Source organism: Liolophura sinensis, chromosome 5, assembly GCF_032854445.1.
Source record: "Liolophura sinensis isolate JHLJ2023 chromosome 5, CUHK_Ljap_v2, whole genome shotgun sequence".
In the NCBI taxonomy this organism is placed as follows: Eukaryota; Metazoa; Mollusca; class Polyplacophora; order Chitonida; family Chitonidae; genus Liolophura; species Liolophura sinensis.
In genome coordinates this window covers 2,487,062-2,506,944 of record NC_088299.1, presented here as the reverse complement: position 1 = coordinate 2,506,944, position 19,883 = coordinate 2,487,062, and the positions used below count along the sequence as shown (strand labels likewise).

Here is a 19,883-nt window from a genome sequence, read left to right as displayed (position 1 = left end):
CGGGGAAACTCATGACGTTCATACGCAGGTTGCTGGAGGAACTTCCCACATAAGACCCTACAGGAAGCCAGCATGTGCTTGATTTTCGTGAATTCTATTGTAGGATCCTCCTAATAAGTTTAAATGGATTTTCAGGCGTTAAAATAGTATGAAAATGTTTCAAAAACTCACCCCATAAAAAAATAAGTGCTTTTTTGTCATTTCAAAGTATTTCTGGAGACAGTTCTGCAATGCCTTCACATTTAACGGACTCAACATTTTTTAAATTTAGTATCACGCACAGCTTTGCACAGTTTGTACGATGTAGGCCTTTGTCAAACACAGGCAACCATTATTTTGCAAGGCATAAAACAGACTTGACGCAAAAGACGACATGGCCCTCATGTATTTACAGCCTGCCCTCTTATCCGAGCAATATTTATTTGTGTAATCCGATCACACACACAGTCTGTATATATTGAACTATTTACCAATACCCACTGATCAAACGTATTAGAGCAAATTAAATAAATTACTGACTATAAAAGAGAAATCTGTAACATGTCCGCTTCAATCCTTGTGCACGTGGTAGTTAGTAGTTTGTTAAAGTTTGTGTAATCCTGGTAGCAGTTAACTTGGCCGCTGCAGTCTGACAGAAGCACGTACGTGTATTGATTGGTAATCTCTGTCTCCACGGCCTTCCCATGAGGTAACCACTGGTTGTACCTGGCAATGTGGACACGAATTCATAGTACCTCAAATCATCACTGGGTTCTCATCAGAGCGGGGTAATTAGACGTTGACAGAAGCATGCTCCGACCATTCACCAAAGGATTTTTAGCCTTTGCCATGTGTTTGTCTGCAATCGGTAAGATTATCATAAACAAATTAGCGCATGACTATATTCGGCCTATACCGTCACCAATTTGTGACTCATTTTAGAGATGATTTAAAATTTTTTAAATATATAATATAGGGCGTAAAGCAAACAATTAATAGACAGGAATCTTTAAAGGTTTCCAAGACGTAATTAGTGTTATCGCATTCTGCAATATAATGATTTCAAGCATGCATGCATTTCCACAGACAATGACAGAACAAAACTGGCTTTGTGGTGCATAGCGCTTCTTTATTGGTAAATGCCCCCAAATATATATAGGCATGTTGCTACTGTACTAATTAGAGGGTATTTTGTCTGTTTAATTAGTGTATTATGTTTCATACTCAACGTGTTTAACTGTTTAACTTACTCCGAAGGTACTCTCTAAGAGCAATTGTGTACACACAAAAACATAAGATGTGTGCCTCATCGGTTTTAACAACTTCGCACGGGAACCTTGATGTGTACATGTATCTCGCATGTATCATCTTTGGGTACCGGTACCTACACTTTGTTTGCCGAATTGTGTACGTGTGACGTACATCATGTTTACCTGTATATCGCGAGGTACACAAACATATGCATGTGTACGACACAATACACAAACCGGTACACATTTGCTTTTTGAGAGTAAGTTTTACGAGGAAAACATCATGCATGCCAGAGCGGGTTATTCACGAATTTGCCATAAAAAAAGCATCTGAATGCTTCTCTGTGATACCATGCAGGTATATACTGATTTATTTTTGAATCTCTTCAAGTAGGCACATGTAGAACCAGCGCCATAGAGGAAACTTTCCGTCTTCAGAATGATTTGTTCCGGAAGTACAACACGAGCATCCGGCCTGTGTACAACCAAACAGAGGCGGTGCTGGTCCGGGTTAGCCCGCACCTTATGTTTATTCATAGTCTGGTAAGGTGATTATAATAATTGAAACATCGACATTTCAAATCAATCCATTACTTTGTCATTTCCAATCCTATGTGCGGTGTAGGCCTATACATCTTATACGTGGTAATAGAATTTGCGTGTTCTCACCACGATATGGGTGCAATACTGCCGATCTGGCGAAGCCATTATAGCTCATGTACCCACACACCCATTCACTCATTCATTCATTCATTCACTCACTCATTCAGTATATATGAGTGTCTGAAACTGTTAATGTGACAATAAGATCGAAACGTGAACAAGGCCTTCAATAACTGGTTCTTCTTTATGATAAGTCAGACACTTAATACAAAGAATATTGTTTGCCATTTTCAAATACACGTATTCCTTACAAATCTCATTTATGTAAATGTACGCATCGCATAATAGATAGCCGCGCACATGTATGCATTATTTTTTTGTCGTGATTTTAGTAAATATTGAGTATATGTGGAGCTATGCGCAATCTGGCTTATTGTTTTTAATGGCGAGAAGCACTAAATGGTATATTACGTGATTTTATGTAACATGTGCCAGTTATTCTAAAGAGTCTGGTATTATTGTTTTCACTGATGCATATACTATTAGTTCCGTTGGCTTTGCATTAGACGACTGGTATTGAAAGCTAAACTTTTAATACCCATTAGAATAACGGGCCCCAGGTTGTAGTATAGGTTTTATCTGCTGTTCCGAATCGAATAGGATAAAATAAAGAAAGGACGCAACAGTTTATGGTTATTAATTAACAGTGAGTAACCATATAAACGTCAATTGCGTTGTATGTTTCTTTTCAGGAGGAAAGGAAACAGCAGTTTGCTTTTTCTGCCTGGTTTGATTTGGTAAGTGAATATTTCACTTTTATCATAAAATTTACAGTATATTTAGATTGTATTTAAAATAAGTTGCACCACACAACGCAAAGAAAACATTTGAGAGGGTTCTGTTGGTAGGTCTATACACTTGTTTTGAATATTTATAGCGTCACCAATGATTTCTTGTTGCCTAGACCAAACATATGGAATTGTGAGTTAGAAAGTATTCTAACAGCATTTTGTTTACAATAATATGGACGTCCAACATATCGATGTGTATAGAGCTTATGGCGTTACGTGTCACTGACGAAACGCAATTTTGGTAGCGAGTATGACTGATTTTACAGAGTGTTGAATACAGGCGACAAGATAAAAGAAACAAACTATATTAGAGGTTTTGTGAAGCCTTGACAATTGACAACGTCATGGATGAAAATAGAATTAGTAATGTGTATATTTCAACAATGTAATTTGTCGAATTCTACCAATTGTATGACATGGCGTTTGTCCCGGGCCATTTTGTCAATCAGTTTGGTGCGACAAATGTGAACCTGTGAATGGGGCTTAAAGGTAATCCCCTCCCCCCCCCCCCATAGCACAATTCATGTTGTACTTATAAATGTAAGTTAAATGAATATGAGAAAAGACATCAGTTGGGTGCATATACCCGGGCAGAACCCACGACCATCTGCATGTTGGTGACAGGCCTTCCCACTTACGGTCGGAGAGGAAGCCAGAATGAGTTGGACTTGAACTCACAGCCACCGCATTGGTGGGACGCTCCTGGGTATGAGATTAACAGTGAAGATATTTGTATGTTTTGTATTTATACAATTTCAAACATACTACAATTCTATGAATTCTAGCCTCTGGATACCGATAGAGTTAATAAATTTTTAGTTATTTATTTATTTCACTTATACATTATGGTGGGAGGAAACCGGACAGAGCCTGGTGGGAAACCCCCAACCATAAGCAGATTACTGCATGTCAGACCTTCCCAAGTGCTGAATTTTTATTGTGTGTAATATTTGTAGGAATGGCATGACGATTTATTAACTTGGAACAAGTCCGAGTACGAAGAGGTTGACCATCTGCTGTTGCGGTCTGACCTTATCTGGAAACCCGATATAGCTGTCACTAACAGGTAACCATTTATCCTTACCGCCAGCCCTTGTCTGAAGACCCGATTTAGCTGTCACTAGAAAGTAAACATTTTCGCTTATAGGCCTTGTCTAGATATAGTCGTCACTAACAGGTAGGCTAATCATTCTCCACTTACTGCCAGGCTTTGTCTGGAGACCCTATGTATAGCCGTCACTAAAAGGTAACCGTTCTGCACTTACCGCTGCGCATTGTCTGGAGATAGATATAGCCGTCACTATCTGGTAATCATTTTCCTTTATATCGCCCGGCCATGTACAGGAACTCGATATAGCCGTAACCATCCCGCCTTACACCAGGCCTTGTCTAGAGACCCGATATAGCCGTCACTAACAAGTAACCATTCTGCCTTGTACCATCAGGCCTTGTCTAGAGACCCGATATAGCCGTGACTAACAAGTAACCCTTCCGCCTTATACCACCAGGCCTTGTCTAGAGACCCGATATAGCCGTGACTAACAAGTAACCATTCCGCCTTATACCACCAGGCCTTGCCTAGAGACCCGATATAGCCGCCACTAACAGGTAACCATTCTGCCTTGTACCATCAGGCCTTGTCTAGAGACCCGATATAGCCGTGACTAACAAGTAACCCTTCCGCCTTATACCACCAGGCCTTGTCTAGAGACCCGATATAGCCGTGACTAACAAGTAACCATTCCGCCTTATACCACCAGGCCTTGTCTAGAGACCTGATATAGCCGCCACTAACTAGTAACCATCTCGCCTTATACCACCAGGCCTTGTCTAGAGACCTGATATAGCCGCCACTGTCAGGCAACCATCTCACGTTATTCCGCCAGGCCTTGTCTACAGACCCGATATAGCCGCCACCAACAGGTAACCATCCCGTTTTATACCACCAGGTCTGGTCTTGAGACCCGATATAGCCGTCACTAACAAGTAACCGTTCACCACTTACCAACAAGACTAATTCAAGGGTCGGGAATAGAAGTCACTACCAGGTAGCAGTTGATCATTTACCAGCAAGGCTTGTTCGGAGCCCGATATTAGGCCTAACATTAGAATATATAGAATAGGCGTTTTGATTGAGGTAGGGGTATGGAGTGTACTTAGCTAAGACCTACTTAACATAAGTATACTTCATGAAACTGACCCGAGTCTTCTACAAAGCTGTGGCATTGTAACCTCAAGCACATTATCTAAGAACTGTAATATATATGTTGTCATTCACGTTACGGCGGGGTGATGAGTTCCGTAGCAGAGGGGGTTAACGGCCCAATACCCACCGTTGCGATCACCATTACGGTGGCCGTGAGTTCAAATTCAGCTTATACTGGGTTCCCCTCCGACCGTACGTTTGCAGGTCTGCCAAAATCCTGCGGATGACTGTGCGTTTCCCCCCGAACTCTGCCCGGTTTCCTCCCACCATCCGTCACTCCACCAGCGTCGTATAAGTGAAACATTCTTGAGTACGGCGTAAAACACCAATAAAATTGACGTTACGCCAAGCGCATGTTTTGATCATTTCGTTTGACGTGTCCAATGAGTATAACTGATTGTTTGAAACTCGTACTCTCACAAAACATAATCGGTCCAGTTTAACAGAAAGCCTGTTGTCTGATTGATGCTAGAATGTATTCTGTTGTCGTTGTACAGTATTCTGTTAAATATATAGCACACATGTATTCTGTTACTTTAACATAAAATATGTATCACACTAACAGGATGTACGATGTTGAATATGTGGAGTGTTGTGTTGTGAAAACAGAATACATTCTCACATTACTCAGACAACAGACTTTCTGTTAAAATTAACAGATTAGTTATTTAGTGTATTTGTTTCTTTCCCCACTCAGTTTTGACGATTTATCAGATTTTATCAGTGATGACAATTTAGTGCGCGTGTCCCACGATGGCCATGTCCACTGGATGCCTGGCCATTTCTTCAGAACTTACTGCCAGGTGGACGTCACCTATTATCCGTTCGACGCTCAAACCTGTAACATCACACTGGCCACCTGGATGTCGTCGGAGGCTGAAGTGGACCTCTGGCCGGAGTACGTGAACAGTGACCTCTGCCAGCCCAGCGTCGAGTGGGTCCTTAAAGAACCCCCGGGGATGGACAGGGTGAGGCACCTGTACCAGCCTAACGCTGACGCCCCCGTCACCGTCAGCGTCACGTTTAACCTGCTCCTCACCCGCAGGAAAACGTACTACGTTCTGAACGTCATCCTGCCCGTCCTCATGTTCGCTTTCCTCAACGTGGTCGGTTTCGTACTGCCGCCGAAGTCAGGGGAGAAAGTGACTGTCTCAGCATCGGTCTTCCTTTCCTTCTCCTTCTTCATAAGCCTCTTGAATGACTCCATGCCCAGGACATCCGCCTCCACGCCTATCCTAGGTGAGTAAGAACACAAAATTGTTAAACAGTTGAAGATAAATAAATAAATAAAATATTTATTTATTTACTTACAGTCTCCGTGGTCGAGGTGATCAGCACGCCAGCGCTTCGAAATGATCCAGGAGGCTGTCACCAGTGTGGTCCAGCTCTTTCTGGCTTGCTCTTCAGCGATAGGTGTGAAGGCCTTCCTTTAACTTGCGGATGGTCGTGGGTTTCCCACGGGCTCTGCCCGGTTTCCTCCCGCCATAATGCTGGCCGCCGTCGTGTATGTGAAATATTCTTGAGTACGGCGTAAAGCACCAATCAAATACATATAAAAATGGATTTATTTATTTATTTGTCCTTTAACCCTATTCTCAAAGCTTTTTCACTTATACAACAATGCTCAGTTTGACTGGGGAGGAAGGCGGGCCAGGGGTAAACCGAACTTTGGCAAGTTACTGACGAACTTTTCCGCCTGTTACGTGCATGCAGTTATGCACACCATATATGGATGAAAGACAACTGGTCTTCAACGAAGGTTAAAGACTGTGCACTCAGCCAAACGAGCGTCGCCGACTTTGTAACATTTCCATTTGAATTTGTGCAGAAATCGATGGCGTCGGCTGCTGCTCTAACTATATTTAATCGTTCACTATATTGAAAAACTGATTTTTCACATATTTTGCTGTATCCCTTGCTTCAAATACACTGGCATTTACTCTCAGCTTTTCACATATCCTAATGTATACCCTGTTTCAGATACACTGGTTTTCACTCGCTCTTTCTCATATACCCTGCTATGTTCCCTGTTTCAGCCACGCTGGTATTTACTTTCTGTTTCTCACATATCCAGCTGTATACCCTGTTTCAGATACACTGATATTTGCCCTCTGTTTCTCACATATCCAGCTGTATACCCTGTTCCAGATACACTGATATTTACCCTCTGTTTCTCAAATATCTGGCTGTATACTCTGTTTCAGATACACTGATATTTACCCTCTGTTTCTCACATATCCGGATGTGTACCCTGTTTCAGATACACCGATATTTACCCTCTGTTTCTCACATATCTGGCTGTATACCCTGTTTCAGATACACTGATATTTACCCTCTGTTTCTCACATATCTGGCTGTATACCCTGTTTCAGATACACTGGTATTTACCCTCTTTTTCTTACATATCCGGCTGTATACCTTGTTTCAGATACACTGATATTTACCCTCTGTTTCTCACATATCCTTCAGTATTCCCTTTTTCACATACACAGGAATTTTTTGCAGTTTCGCAGATTCGACTGTATTCACTTTTTCGGGTATTCACATGCTGGTGTCTAGTATTTCAATGTATGTTGTATTCTCTGTTTCAGGTATTTACCTATTGGTTGTTATGGGTATGGGGGCGGCATCAGTCTGCTTGTCAGCCATCACCATTGCCGTCCACACCAAGGCTAAAGCCCAGGTAAATGATCACAAGATGACGCCACCAGCACGTGACAGGAAGCGGAAGTTACGCAAAGCAATGTCGAAAGTATATAGAATTGAGGATTTGAACGAGGGTCATCATCAAAGTTCTGGCGATTTCCGTATTGACCCAGAGAGTGGTAAAAGTTTATCTATACTTGTCTGTCCTCAGAACAGGCCTCTAGGAAACAGCCGACTGGCTGAAACATGTAATCGAGCCATGTTGCAGGCATCTTTTTTACTGACTGTTCTTGGCGCCGTAGTTGTACTCCTATTGTTGTCTACTTCCTGAACATTCTTCGTTAATTAAAAAGCTGCTTTTAGCAATATTTCTCAGAAATAGCCAATGTTATTCATTTCCTTCCCATGTTATCGTTGTCTGTTAATCATTGCCGGTGATTGGTAAAGTGCTCGGATATGCACGATTTGGAATAGAGCAGTGTTTCTAACAGATTTTATTATACGGATTTGTCCTTCAATCCGTCCGTCCGAAATATTTTCGGCGTTACCATCATATCTATAGAATATAGATTCACTTTCTGTTTTTATGCCACCTATACATGCCACGAATCACGTCACTTTAAAATCTACGCCCGTGTTATGCCCCTTTTTATAATACATTGACTTTTCCTGTAGGCCAACACATCATTCGAAATAAAATGATCTTGTGAATTCAAGACGGAATTATATGTTTACTCAGCCATGACGGACGTAACAATGATTTTTCGGAACTCTTTTTTAATTCTCGGCTGATTTCAAGAAACATTAACCATTCGAAGCGACATCTGAAATTTGGTCCATTTTATTTAACGCCTTTACCAGTTTTTCAAGTATGGCTAAACTTCGTTAACTGCTTTGTAATGATTGTTACAAGAAGGTTACATGCAAGCCATAATACTACATTTTGTTTATCATTTGTTTATTGTAATACTCTCATGTCATTGGATATTTCCACAGAAAATGTTACAAGCGCATTTGTCTCTGTGACCCATTTATTATCTCTGATAATAAAATGCTGATTAATATTATAAAAATGATTTAATTCCTTGGATTAACACTACACGTTTTACGACAATGTCTTGACGTCCGGTTCATTCTGTTAGTAGGGGAAAATGGCTAACATGGAAAATACAATTGAAAACCTGTGACGTTAAATCAGAAAATAGGACCACTATATATATATATATATATATATATATATATATATATATATATATGTATATATATATATATATATATATATATATATATATATGTACTTTGATGCATTGCTCCATTATCCTTTGTTCAAACCCTTTCTAACTTTAGACATTCAAATGGCACTGACCAGTTTTCAAGGTCATAGCTTGAATAGTCTGTACACAGGGTTAAAATGAAAACATAGCCTCAAACACGCACGTTCCGGTGACCCACTTTGCATCACCTGTCAGATGTCATGAGTAGAGCGCGCGCTGCACCTGTGTGACACGCAAAAATCAAGTGTCGTGTGGAAAAATTGTCTGGGTCTAGTGTCAGTGAAACCCTTCTGCCAGATAGGCGTAGGTTTTGCTGAATCAAGATGGTTTTCTCTGCGACGGACAAGGAATTGATTACCTTTTCAAGTAAAACAAAGTAGAACATCATTTGGAAATGTCCAGAACATGCGTTTTTGACTCTTTTTTGATTTTGGTCCCATAAACAGAAATCTTAAAGGATGAAATTGAAATTTGTTCTGTATACTTAGGACTTGTTTTATGCCCACTCGATAAATAACTAAAAGTGCTTGCCGTTGTTGAAGAATATCATTTTAAGGCATTCGTATCGCAACGGCATTGCAAGCTCCAAGAACGATATTTCATCCAGTAATTCTTCTGCATTGTGTTTGGATTATCGACGAAATGCTTTAGTCGTTCACTTTGGTACATGAGACACCACTGGCTAAGTAAACATAAGCGTGTCCTTGTTTAGTTAGTACACGTACAAAGATGTACTCTCCCAGCTGTACCAGTGACTTGGTCAAACAAAAATACCAGCGTACATCGGCTGAATATTTACCTACGTGTCGATGATATCTCAAATTAGACATATTAATAATTATATTCCTACTGCTTAAGTGGTAAATCCATCTATTCTTTGTCTAAAGAACGGTCAAACGTTCTACATAAAACACATGTGGACGTCTGTGGTCATTTACTTGTCGTGTAGACAGATTCTTGAGTCATCACAGGTAATTCAGCATAAAATATGATATGAATGAAGAAGAAAGAATTACCGACATGTGGTCACAAGTTGTGACTCATGTGTATTTCCAAAATGTAACCCACGATCAATAACAAAAACTTTATCATCATTAAGAACGACAAAAACAAGAATCGATGCCATGAAACAGACATTCGTATACCAGCCGTCAACAAAGATGTATGTTCCGGGTCAATAATCGCATATGTTGTGGGAGAACTTCGTTCAACACATCCTGGGTTCAATCCTGAATCTAGTCATACTTCGGACTTAAACATCGGTAATCTTGGCACTACCTCGCTTGGCACTCATCACAAGATGAAAAGGCCAAGTATCGGTCAGTATAATGTGACTGGGTAGTGCACGGTATCTCGTGTTTGCTGTATGGCGTTCAAGTGAGGCGCACTATAAATATATCAGCACTGTGTCCAGTCGTAGGTTCATTTAATTCAGAGAGCGACGTTTAGATGTACGTGTAGATACAATACCGTTATCAAGCATAATGATGAACGGAAGTTGTGATCCATGTATGTCTTAGGTTATCTAAACCAGCTTTTGAATCCACTAAAAGAAGTCAGTTACATTTTGATTAGCCTGCGGTGAAGTCTTCCCTCCCGGTTGATACTCAGACCCAGTGCCGATGGAGCTGCTTTAGGGCTACTGCTTTAATTGACGATCTCCGTGGCCTAGTGGTTAGCGTGCTATCGCGGAACAATTACGCACTGCAGTCGAGATAAATTATGTACATAAATACATAAATAAACACTCTTTTAAATGTACCTAGAAGGAAAATGCCATCCACTAAATGATCCCCCAGATTTGTCTTTTGAACATGCACAATTAAATGTGGCTGTCTTTTTGCCTGGAGTTACGACATTGCCTTGACCTTATTATACCTGTTGTGATTTGCCATAGCGAATTCGAATAGTTCAATGAAGATAGGACAAACCGTCTACACTGCGATTTGTCGTGTCTATTTATCGAATGGAGTATCCGCCTCGAATTCAGGAGACCCGGGATTAAACCCGAGTCGTATCATACCAAAGACGTAAAATTGGCACTTTTTGCTGCCTCGCTTGGCGCTCAGCACTGATAGTTTAGAACAAGGAAACGGTACTGATTTGTCCGATGTCAGTATAATGTGACTGGGTGTCATGTCTGGTGTCTTGGGCATGGTACTTCAGTGGCAGCAGTACTTTGGCGGCATGGACTCGCCCTGTTACAATTCTTAAGACGAAACATTATATGTACACACATCTCATGACTTTTCATTGTCATATGACTGAAAATTGCTCAGTATGACCTAAAACCTCAAGCATACATGCATACATATAGTCATTTGAAAATAAGACAATTAGGGCGTTTTTCGTATAGGAGGGGTCCTATACTTGGTCGATTACACTGTTCGATTTGTCGTGTCTGCTCCTCGTATGCGATTAATCGTATGAAAGTGGAAAAAGCTATATGCGTCATACAATTGGTACTCCAACTAACAATCAGGTCATAGTTTTCGACTTTGTTGAATTATTCCAGTCGTTTCTACAAATCAGACCGTATGAACACGACTTAACCCTGATAAGTCACGGATCGTAAGCCTTTGATATATAATTAATACCATGTAGTCGCTGTTTCTTTTCATGAGGCAGTTTTGTGTGTTTAGGAACATGGATGAAAGAAGTAGCTTATAAATGCGAATCGAGGAGGGCACGTTCATCTCTTACGTGGCAATACCTGTCACGTACAACACCCTGGTAAACTTTCATGTGTTCGCTTTCAGGTTTGTCAGAGATTCTTGATTACCTTGGAATCAATAAACCGTGTTTGGGCTGACATTTCGTCCTGAAAATTGCCAATCTTCATGTGAGTTCCAGGGCATGCTTGCAACACGTATCTTTTGCTCCTACCAGTCTTAAATAACATGTTTTCATCAATAAAACGCAGAGTGTATAATAAATTTTTTCTTCTTCTGTGTCATCTTTATTATTGTGTGAACATACGTGGGCTCAAAGCCTGTGGACTTTGAACAGAGCCATGCCAAGGCCGTTTAGTACATGAGAATAGCCGCGTGGAAAGGTACATGACACATGGTTCAGGGAAATTCTTGTTCAAACAATATTCATCGCACAGCTGCCGAAGCTGAAGAGCGCTGAAACCATACAATTGCAAATTACGTTAAGTAAATGTTTAGAAGTGTTAAGAAGGATCAATGCGATGTATGATATCGATAGGTACATGTAGAATAAAACACATGTGAAATAAATATATATGATATAGCCTTGCTCAGCTCAGCCGCTGGGAGTAAATGTCGTTGTGGACTGCCCTTGGATTTTTTCTGCGGTGATATCCAAACAGATGGATTTCATAGCGAGTGTGTGGGCCCCGGCTCGAAGAAAACTCCGGGTATTTATAGGTGAGTTCACAGTACATTTTTATCAGCGCTATTATTGAGGTAAAATGCGTTTTAACAACTGTTACACACTTGTGTTTTTCAGAACTAGTTTGTTTGTTTGCTGCATAATTGATAGGGGTTTAAGGTCACTTTTAACATTATGACGATGTCTCCTTATAGCAGGCCGCACACAGTGTCGATATATTCTTAATGCTGCCTCACTGGAACGCTATGCCGAATACACCAGTTACAGTGCACCAAATCACATTATACTGACACCGCGTCGACAAGTACTTGATCCATTTCGAGTATATAGAGAGCGCCAAGCTATGTTTACCAATGTTAAGGTCTCGGGTAAATGACTCGATTGGGAATTGAAGCCGGGAGCCACCGTTTAAGAGGCAGACACTCTATCAACTACGCGACTGCAGCCGGTATTAGAACTAGTGCAGTGTCCTTTGGACATATGCATGATGGATAACAAAGTTCTGATCGAAAGCCTTTGTGACGTCATCATTTCCAAAACTGAATATCTAATTTTTCGATACTTGCTCGAAACTGTATGTTCTTGGTGTCTCCAGCAATACTTTCAGTAAGGGTGGATTGACAAGAAGTAACTGTTGTGGAGATAACATCTAAGGACAAGGGAACGAGCCGTGAAAGGGATTAATGATCCTTGCCTTTCAAGCGCTGGAACACACGAGTTCAAACCCTGCATTGTGCAGGGAATTTGTGGATTCCCTAGCGACCACAGCTTGTGAAGACTTGTTGACAATAAACGACAGACGACGTTTATGTGAGCTGTTTTTGCATTTTAACGTTCGTTGAAGAAAATTTGCTCTCCACTAATTTGGTGTGCTTATATATTGGTATTTGTTCTTGAGTACGGAGTAAAGACCAGCCAAATAAGTATACTGAAAGAAGAGAGGTGGTCTCTAACAAATTCCGTGTCTTGGACCGGGTTTAAGCCCACACCTCCTTACACTTAACCACCCTAACCACTCGTCCACGGTCCATTACCTTGCTGCCATTGATCAAACGCCGATATAACGATATTATATAACGGAGTTAACACAATTACATTTCTACAATTTATGCGAAATTCAGGGAAAGTAAAACAGTGAACAATGTCATTTTTAAACGAACAGTAAGTTGTCAAGGTTTTGATGGTGATAGTTCAAGAATGGATTGCTCTTGTTTGTCAACTATATGCACATCTGGCAAGATATAGCCTGTGATAACGTCTGATAGATGTGAACTACCCACTGATCAGTGGCAGTACAAAATAATTTACATTCAATGTAATATATTTCCCCTATATTTGTCCGTTCTCAGATTTCATTTTTTCTCGCAAAATATATGTTGGACTCACCCTATGTCTGTTTCGATGTGCTTGAGACAGCATATGTTCGCCAGGTAACAACAATGCGTAATAAATACATAAATTTACTATGGCTGTCGATACCGATTATCCCATAACGGATACGACCTGGATGAATTTCTGTAACAAAAAGGGAATACAGATACAATATGTCTATTGTGTCCCATTTTACACTGTCAATCAAATTCAAATTCTATTCTATTTACAACCAAGTACAGAGAAAGAATTTAATGTTTACTAGGTTCCATTTAAACGGCTGGCATCTACGAGTTTTGGATGATTCAATTTTTATCTCTCACAGTTTTGATCGCCATGGCAACCGTCAAAGGTTATAGTAATGAAGATGTACAGCGGCTTCAAACAGACCTCTTCACCAATTACACTAAGCACGTGCGACCTGTCAAGAATCAATCGCACGCCATTACAGTTGGAGTTAACGTTTACCTCATGTATATTCATCAGTTGGTAGGTGAACGATTAGAGACTGAGTGGACAGTTACTCAACATTACGCATCTGACATGGTTATATGAAATCTTAAGTGTACCCTAACAATAAATGGAGGAAAGCAAAAAAATATGTGTTAATTAAAATGTAAGAGTTGTGGGCTTGATATTACCAATCCCGCTTCGTGCTTTTGAATCCAGTTTCCGTTAATTCGTGTATTTGAATTGAGTTTCCGTTAATTCGTGTATTTGAATTGAGTTTCCGTTAGTTTGTGCACTTGAATCCAGTATCTGTTAATTTGTGTTTGAATTCATTATCTGTTTGTGTATTTGAAGACACTGTTAGTCGCAGCCACAGCTTTCGTCCAATAGTATGCTGATTTTCCACAAAAAACCCTTCTAAGTGCAAAATATTGTCTTATTTTTTCAACTTTTTTTTTCAGGATGAGAAAGAACAGGAATTCTCCTTCTCGGCTTGGCTTTATATGGTGTGTACTTGGTAATCAAAGTTTTACTGCATCTGATTATAATTCTGCGTTTTCAGATTGTTTTTACATAGGTTGGTATAATTATGGCACTGCTGCATTATATTGTCTGTCAGTACTATTATGTATTTTCTTTGTCTTTTTTATCACCACAAGTACTGTAAAGGGTTATTTTCATCGAGCCTGGTGGTGGACATTGGTCTGTTTGTTTCAAAATAAATAAAACACTAAATAAACTCGTATTTAGGACGATTGGAGCAGTAGTTATATTTTGCCTGCATGTCACCAGCACATCTGAAGTGTTAATTAGAAAATACCTCTGGATATTTGTCAATGCGTATAGTTTGCTCACTAGCCCTGGGTTTGTCTTTCATCTCCCAACCTAATAAAGGACCTGGTAGAGTAAGGCGGAGAATCGGCCCCAGAGAGGTACAATGAGAAAGTGCAAATTTCAAAATCCCAACACAGTTCTGCAAATGTCGGAACTAGAAGTATAAGACTTGGTCGAAGCACTCATGAAAGTTATAATGCCATAAAGGAGATGGTTACTTAGTAATAACTCTCCAAAAATGCACTCTCGATCAAAAACACCAAATTATCGTTCAAACGAGGCACTGTGTTTTTAATTTTCAGTATGAAGATCAACGTTAACCAGAAAAATATCTATACTGAAACTTTCACGCATGTATTTCTACGTGCTGTCAAAGTTTCGTTGTGGTTAACATTTGTCTTCATATGTAAAACATAAACTTTATAATCTGATGAGTTTTGTCATATTTTATCTGGTCTAAAATCTGTACTGTTGCCAGGGTCTATCAGGCATCCACCACAGTACAGTGGACTAACAAAGTCATTGAGGAAAAAATGCTGCATATGGGTGAAAAGTTCGAATCTTTGTGGCTGTTTCTTTTCCTTTGAAAACGTACTTTTGTTTGAGTAAAGACAAAGGCAACCTTGCATTATTGATTTATTTGATTGGTGTTTTACGCCGTACACAAGAACATGTCACTTATACGACGGCGGCCAACATTATGGTGGGTGGAAACCGGGCAGAGCCCGGGGGAAACCCACGACCATCCGCAGGTTGCAGGCAGACCCAACCTTGCATTAAATAAGTGTTATAATGAATCAAAATTAGATTTCCCACCTATAGCGATATCATACGTGAATCCTGGTTGAGAGCACATATGGTAGACTAGCTATCATTAATGTTAACATGTTATGTGTAGAGAAAGTATAAGGCCGAAAGTTACATTTGTTACATATTTATTTAATTGATTGATGCATAACTTCGTGTTCAAGAATTTTCAGAAAGTTACATTTGTAGTGCAGTGATTTTCATAACTCTACAGTGCCTAATACAAAAAAAAATTATATATATTTCAGTGTAACAGTAATTGGATACAATTTTTCGATTTTATGACCTATACATCGCTTCAGTGCATGTTTGGAGCTTTATAAGCTGCATGCTTGCCATATAAATGGAAAAGACGAGTAAAACGGAACTCAAAAAGCAAGTAGCCTCATGAGTGTGTCAGCAGCTGTCACTCACAACTATAATCAGTTTCGCTACTCGAGGTCCGCAGTTTCTTGCACTGGGTCCGATTCCTCGCCTTACCATACGAGGTCCTTTGCTTGTAATTCCAAAACATATATTGTTTATCTCCTCGTAATCCGTACACTAATTCTCCGTGGTTAATCTAAACTGCAGATCTATAGCCCAGCGGGCATTGTGCCTTATGTGCTAATGTGTTAATTCTGTAGCCCAAATGGCACTGTGCTTTATATGCTAATGTGTTAATTCTGAAGCCCAAATGGCACTGTGCCTTATATGCTAATGTGTTAATTCTGTAGCCCAAATGGTACTGTGCCTTATATGCTAATGTGTTAATTCTGAAGCCCAAATGGCACTGTGCCTTATATGCTAATGTGTTAATTCTGAAGCCCAAATGGCACTGTGCCATATATGCTAATGTGTTAATTCTATAGCCCAAAGGGCACTGTGCCTTATATGCTAATGTGTTAATTCTGTAGCCCAAAGGGCATTGTGCCTTATATGCTAATGTGTTAATTCTGTAGCCCAAAGGGCACTGTGCCTTATATGCTAACGTGTTCATTCTTGAAGGAATGGAGCGATGATTTTTTACAATGGGACCCGGCTATGTATAACGGTGTGTCCTCAATACTGGTGGCTCCTACCCAAGTCTGGAGACCAGACATCGCCATCTCCAACAGGTTAGTTTGTTCAAAGCGCTAGATTTTACATGTGCTCCCCTTCTGGTCTATACAAGGGTAAAAGTATTTGATATTGTGGGGACCAAGGGATGTCGAGTGGAAACTACTGGCTTCCATGGAATCGGAAAGAGTAGATCGAAACTAGAGGCGACAAAATGGCTTGTGGTGGACAGATTTGGGGATATAGGCCAATATGTGTAATTTCCTCTCATCTGTCTGTCTAGCCAAAAGTTCTGCTATGGGTTCTTTATTGACGATGACAATTCCTGCTGGTTTGACTGCCGATTCACGCTAGAGCTACTGTCAAACATGTGAATGCACCTGACCAAGTCCGATGATTGTCACAATTCTCTGTTAGATTATTCTGCTCTGATTGGTCACTTGACTTGTGGACATGCATGACGTTACATGTATGACGTCAATCCCTCCGGTATCCCTGGCAACACCTGAATTAGAATATGCACTATTACAATAAACCCATGATCATGCCCTAGCTAAATGAGACTTGGACGAGATGGACGAGAACTCATTGTCCAGGTTTCATGGACCTCTTGTTAGGTTTCTAAAAGTGTGGTAAGGTTAGCCAAAAGGTTATTTGAGGTCGCGGGCATCCGGGCATTTGCTGTTTTACTCGCCCCAACGTGCCTGATGCGTAACTCATGCATATGATGTGCAGATTGTGCTGTAACCCAACACAACGTAATAATTTCCAGTTATTATCAGCCGTAGTTCTCAGCATCTCGTCCAATGCGTCATTTCCCTATACCTACCCGTGTTATCGTTCACCTCATCGTCTGCTTTCCACTGCCTCAAGTGAGTGAAATGCCCCATGCCCAAATGCGCGGTCTAGAACAGCTGTGTGTCTATTGCGAGGCAATTTCTTGTATTTCTGAGATGCTGATGTCTCGAAAGTAGCGCCAGATATCCGGAGCCATGTAGACATGCATGTGGAATAAATAATCTGTACATTATTTTTTGTGTTTGGGTGTAATAACCGGACAATATTCACTCATATAAAAGTGGCGGTTTTATGAATGAAGCAGAATCTATTAATTAATTAATCAATCAATCAAACAAACTAATTCCTTGCCTTGGCAGCTATGAGAGAATGACAAAGTACAAGACCGGTGACTATCTGGCCCGTCTCGACTACGACGGCATGGTGGAATGGTCTCCGGGAGACGTTTTTCACACCCACTGCACTGTGGATATCACCCTCTACCCTTTCGACACGCAGACGTGTACCATCATGATGGGTACCTGGATGTATGACGTGAGTGAAGTGGACGTCGTGCCCCTTGGGAACGTCAGTTTGGCGGATTACGATGAGAGCGGCGAGTGGGACGTCATCTCTACCAAGTCTCAGCGCACGGAGCAGAGCTTCGAGTGCTGTCCGGGCGAGAGCACAGTGATGGTCGAATTCTCGATGATCCTGAGTCGGAGGAAGACGTTCTACGTCCTGACGGTGATAATTCCTGTCCTTCTGTTTTCCTTCCTGAATGTTGTTGACTTTGTGCTCCCCCCTGAATCTGGAGAGAAGATGTCCTTGGCGGTCACGGTTTTCCTCTCCTTCGCCTTCTTCATGAGTATCCTGAATGAATCCATGCCGCGGACTTCTCTATCCTTCTCCATCCTAGGTAAGTTTCAAAGTAAAATCGGATTCAAAGGTTTCCTCTCCTTCGCCTTCTTCATGAGTATCCTGAATAAATCCATGCCGCGGACTTCTCTATCCTTCTCCATCCTAGGTAAGTTTCAAAGTAAAATCGGATTCAAAGGTTTCCTCTCCTTCGCCTTCTTCATGAACATCTCTTTCCTTCTCCATCCGTGGTAAGTTTGAAATAAAGCCGGGTTTAATGCGCTAACACGGCTTTTCTCTCTTTGCGAATATCGTGAATCGGTCTAAAGCTATTTTGACTGAGATTTGACATCAAGAGATTAGTCATTTACAGTCGTACTTGAGAAAAGTGTGGTAATTTTCTCTGTCGTGAGATTACCGGTCTAAGACAAGTTCTTTGATCAATTGTAGAGATTAACAGTTTTCGTATGCTAATACATAATTTGATATTGTCTTTTCATACATGTGTACAACTTGTTATTTAGTTTTGCCCTGATTTTATACCTGCAGGTATCTACATGATCTTTGTAATGGGGATGGGAACATTGTCCGTCCTGTTGTCCGCCATTGTTATCATGATTCATCACCGGGTCAAAGGTCAGCTACAGGCGTCCGACGTCACATCAAGTCAGCAGCCTCGCGGCTCTGCATCGATCAACAGGCCAGCAAATCCACCAGATTTCCTTCCGGGCATCGAACAGTTCGACAACCTCAGTGAAAAACTTAACGGCACATTTGAAACTTTCAGCCAGTCCGATGATGAGTCACTGAAGATGGACTCTGCAAGGGGCTCGGAGCGGCAGACGCAGGCGAACGCGTCCGCCAACACAGAAGCGAGCGTGAGCAGTTTTGCACGACGATGTGATCGCTTCTTTCTCTGGTTCTCCCTGGCTCTTACAATCTGCGGAGCGACTGTCGTGATGTCGCTTCTTACTTACAACTAACAAAAAAAAAAAGACGTTTGCTCACATTTTCTCGATATGTGTTATCAAGACATTTCTTACTTACAAATTGAACAAAATTTCTAGAACACTAGAATATTTCCGTAACAAACGATTTTTACAGCCTCATGTGTGTCACATGGTAAAGAGCTGAAAGGCAAGTAACCTGCAGTGAACTTCATGCTAAGCCACACTAGAGAGCATAGTAGACCACCTGTTGCCACCAAGGCCCCGAAAACCATGGAAGTAGTGGGTGACCAAAATTTCTTGCTGAAGTGAAAGAAACTGTTTATGAAGGTATAGTTCCCATATTCTGCCTATGCATATAGATGACATAACATTTTTCGGAAATAACTGTCCCATTTCAAATTAAATTGAAAACCAGCAATTTTTCCTTCGTAAAGGATTATGAGACAGATGGTGGTTCATCCGGGTATTCCGCATATTTTAAGCAACACCTGTGATCTGGTAAAATCTGTGAACATGCACATGAGTATTGAAACAATGATGTCGGTATTTAGATTTTAACAGCCTTTGTGTAAGTAAGAGCCACTGACACAGGCTGAATGGCGAGCTCTCTAACGGAGAAGCTAGACACCTTA

General features: G+C 40.8%; 1 protein-coding gene across 1 annotated transcript; it reads left to right on the top strand.

The window, feature by feature from the left end:
- Positions 1–789: 789 nt before the first annotated feature.
- On the top strand, positions 790–19,284 carry LOC135465943 (neuronal acetylcholine receptor subunit beta-3-like). Its single transcript, XM_064743325.1, has 11 exons — positions 790–847; positions 1,624–1,739; positions 2,585–2,629; positions 3,640–3,749; positions 5,587–6,128; positions 7,481–7,714; positions 13,863–14,026; positions 14,449–14,493; positions 16,616–16,725; positions 17,824–18,362; positions 18,851–19,284. Exons 1-11 carry the CDS (start codon positions 790–792, stop codon positions 19,282–19,284), a joined length of 2,397 nt encoding a protein of 798 aa, XP_064599395.1.
- The last annotated feature ends 599 nt before the right edge of the window (positions 19,285–19,883 follow it).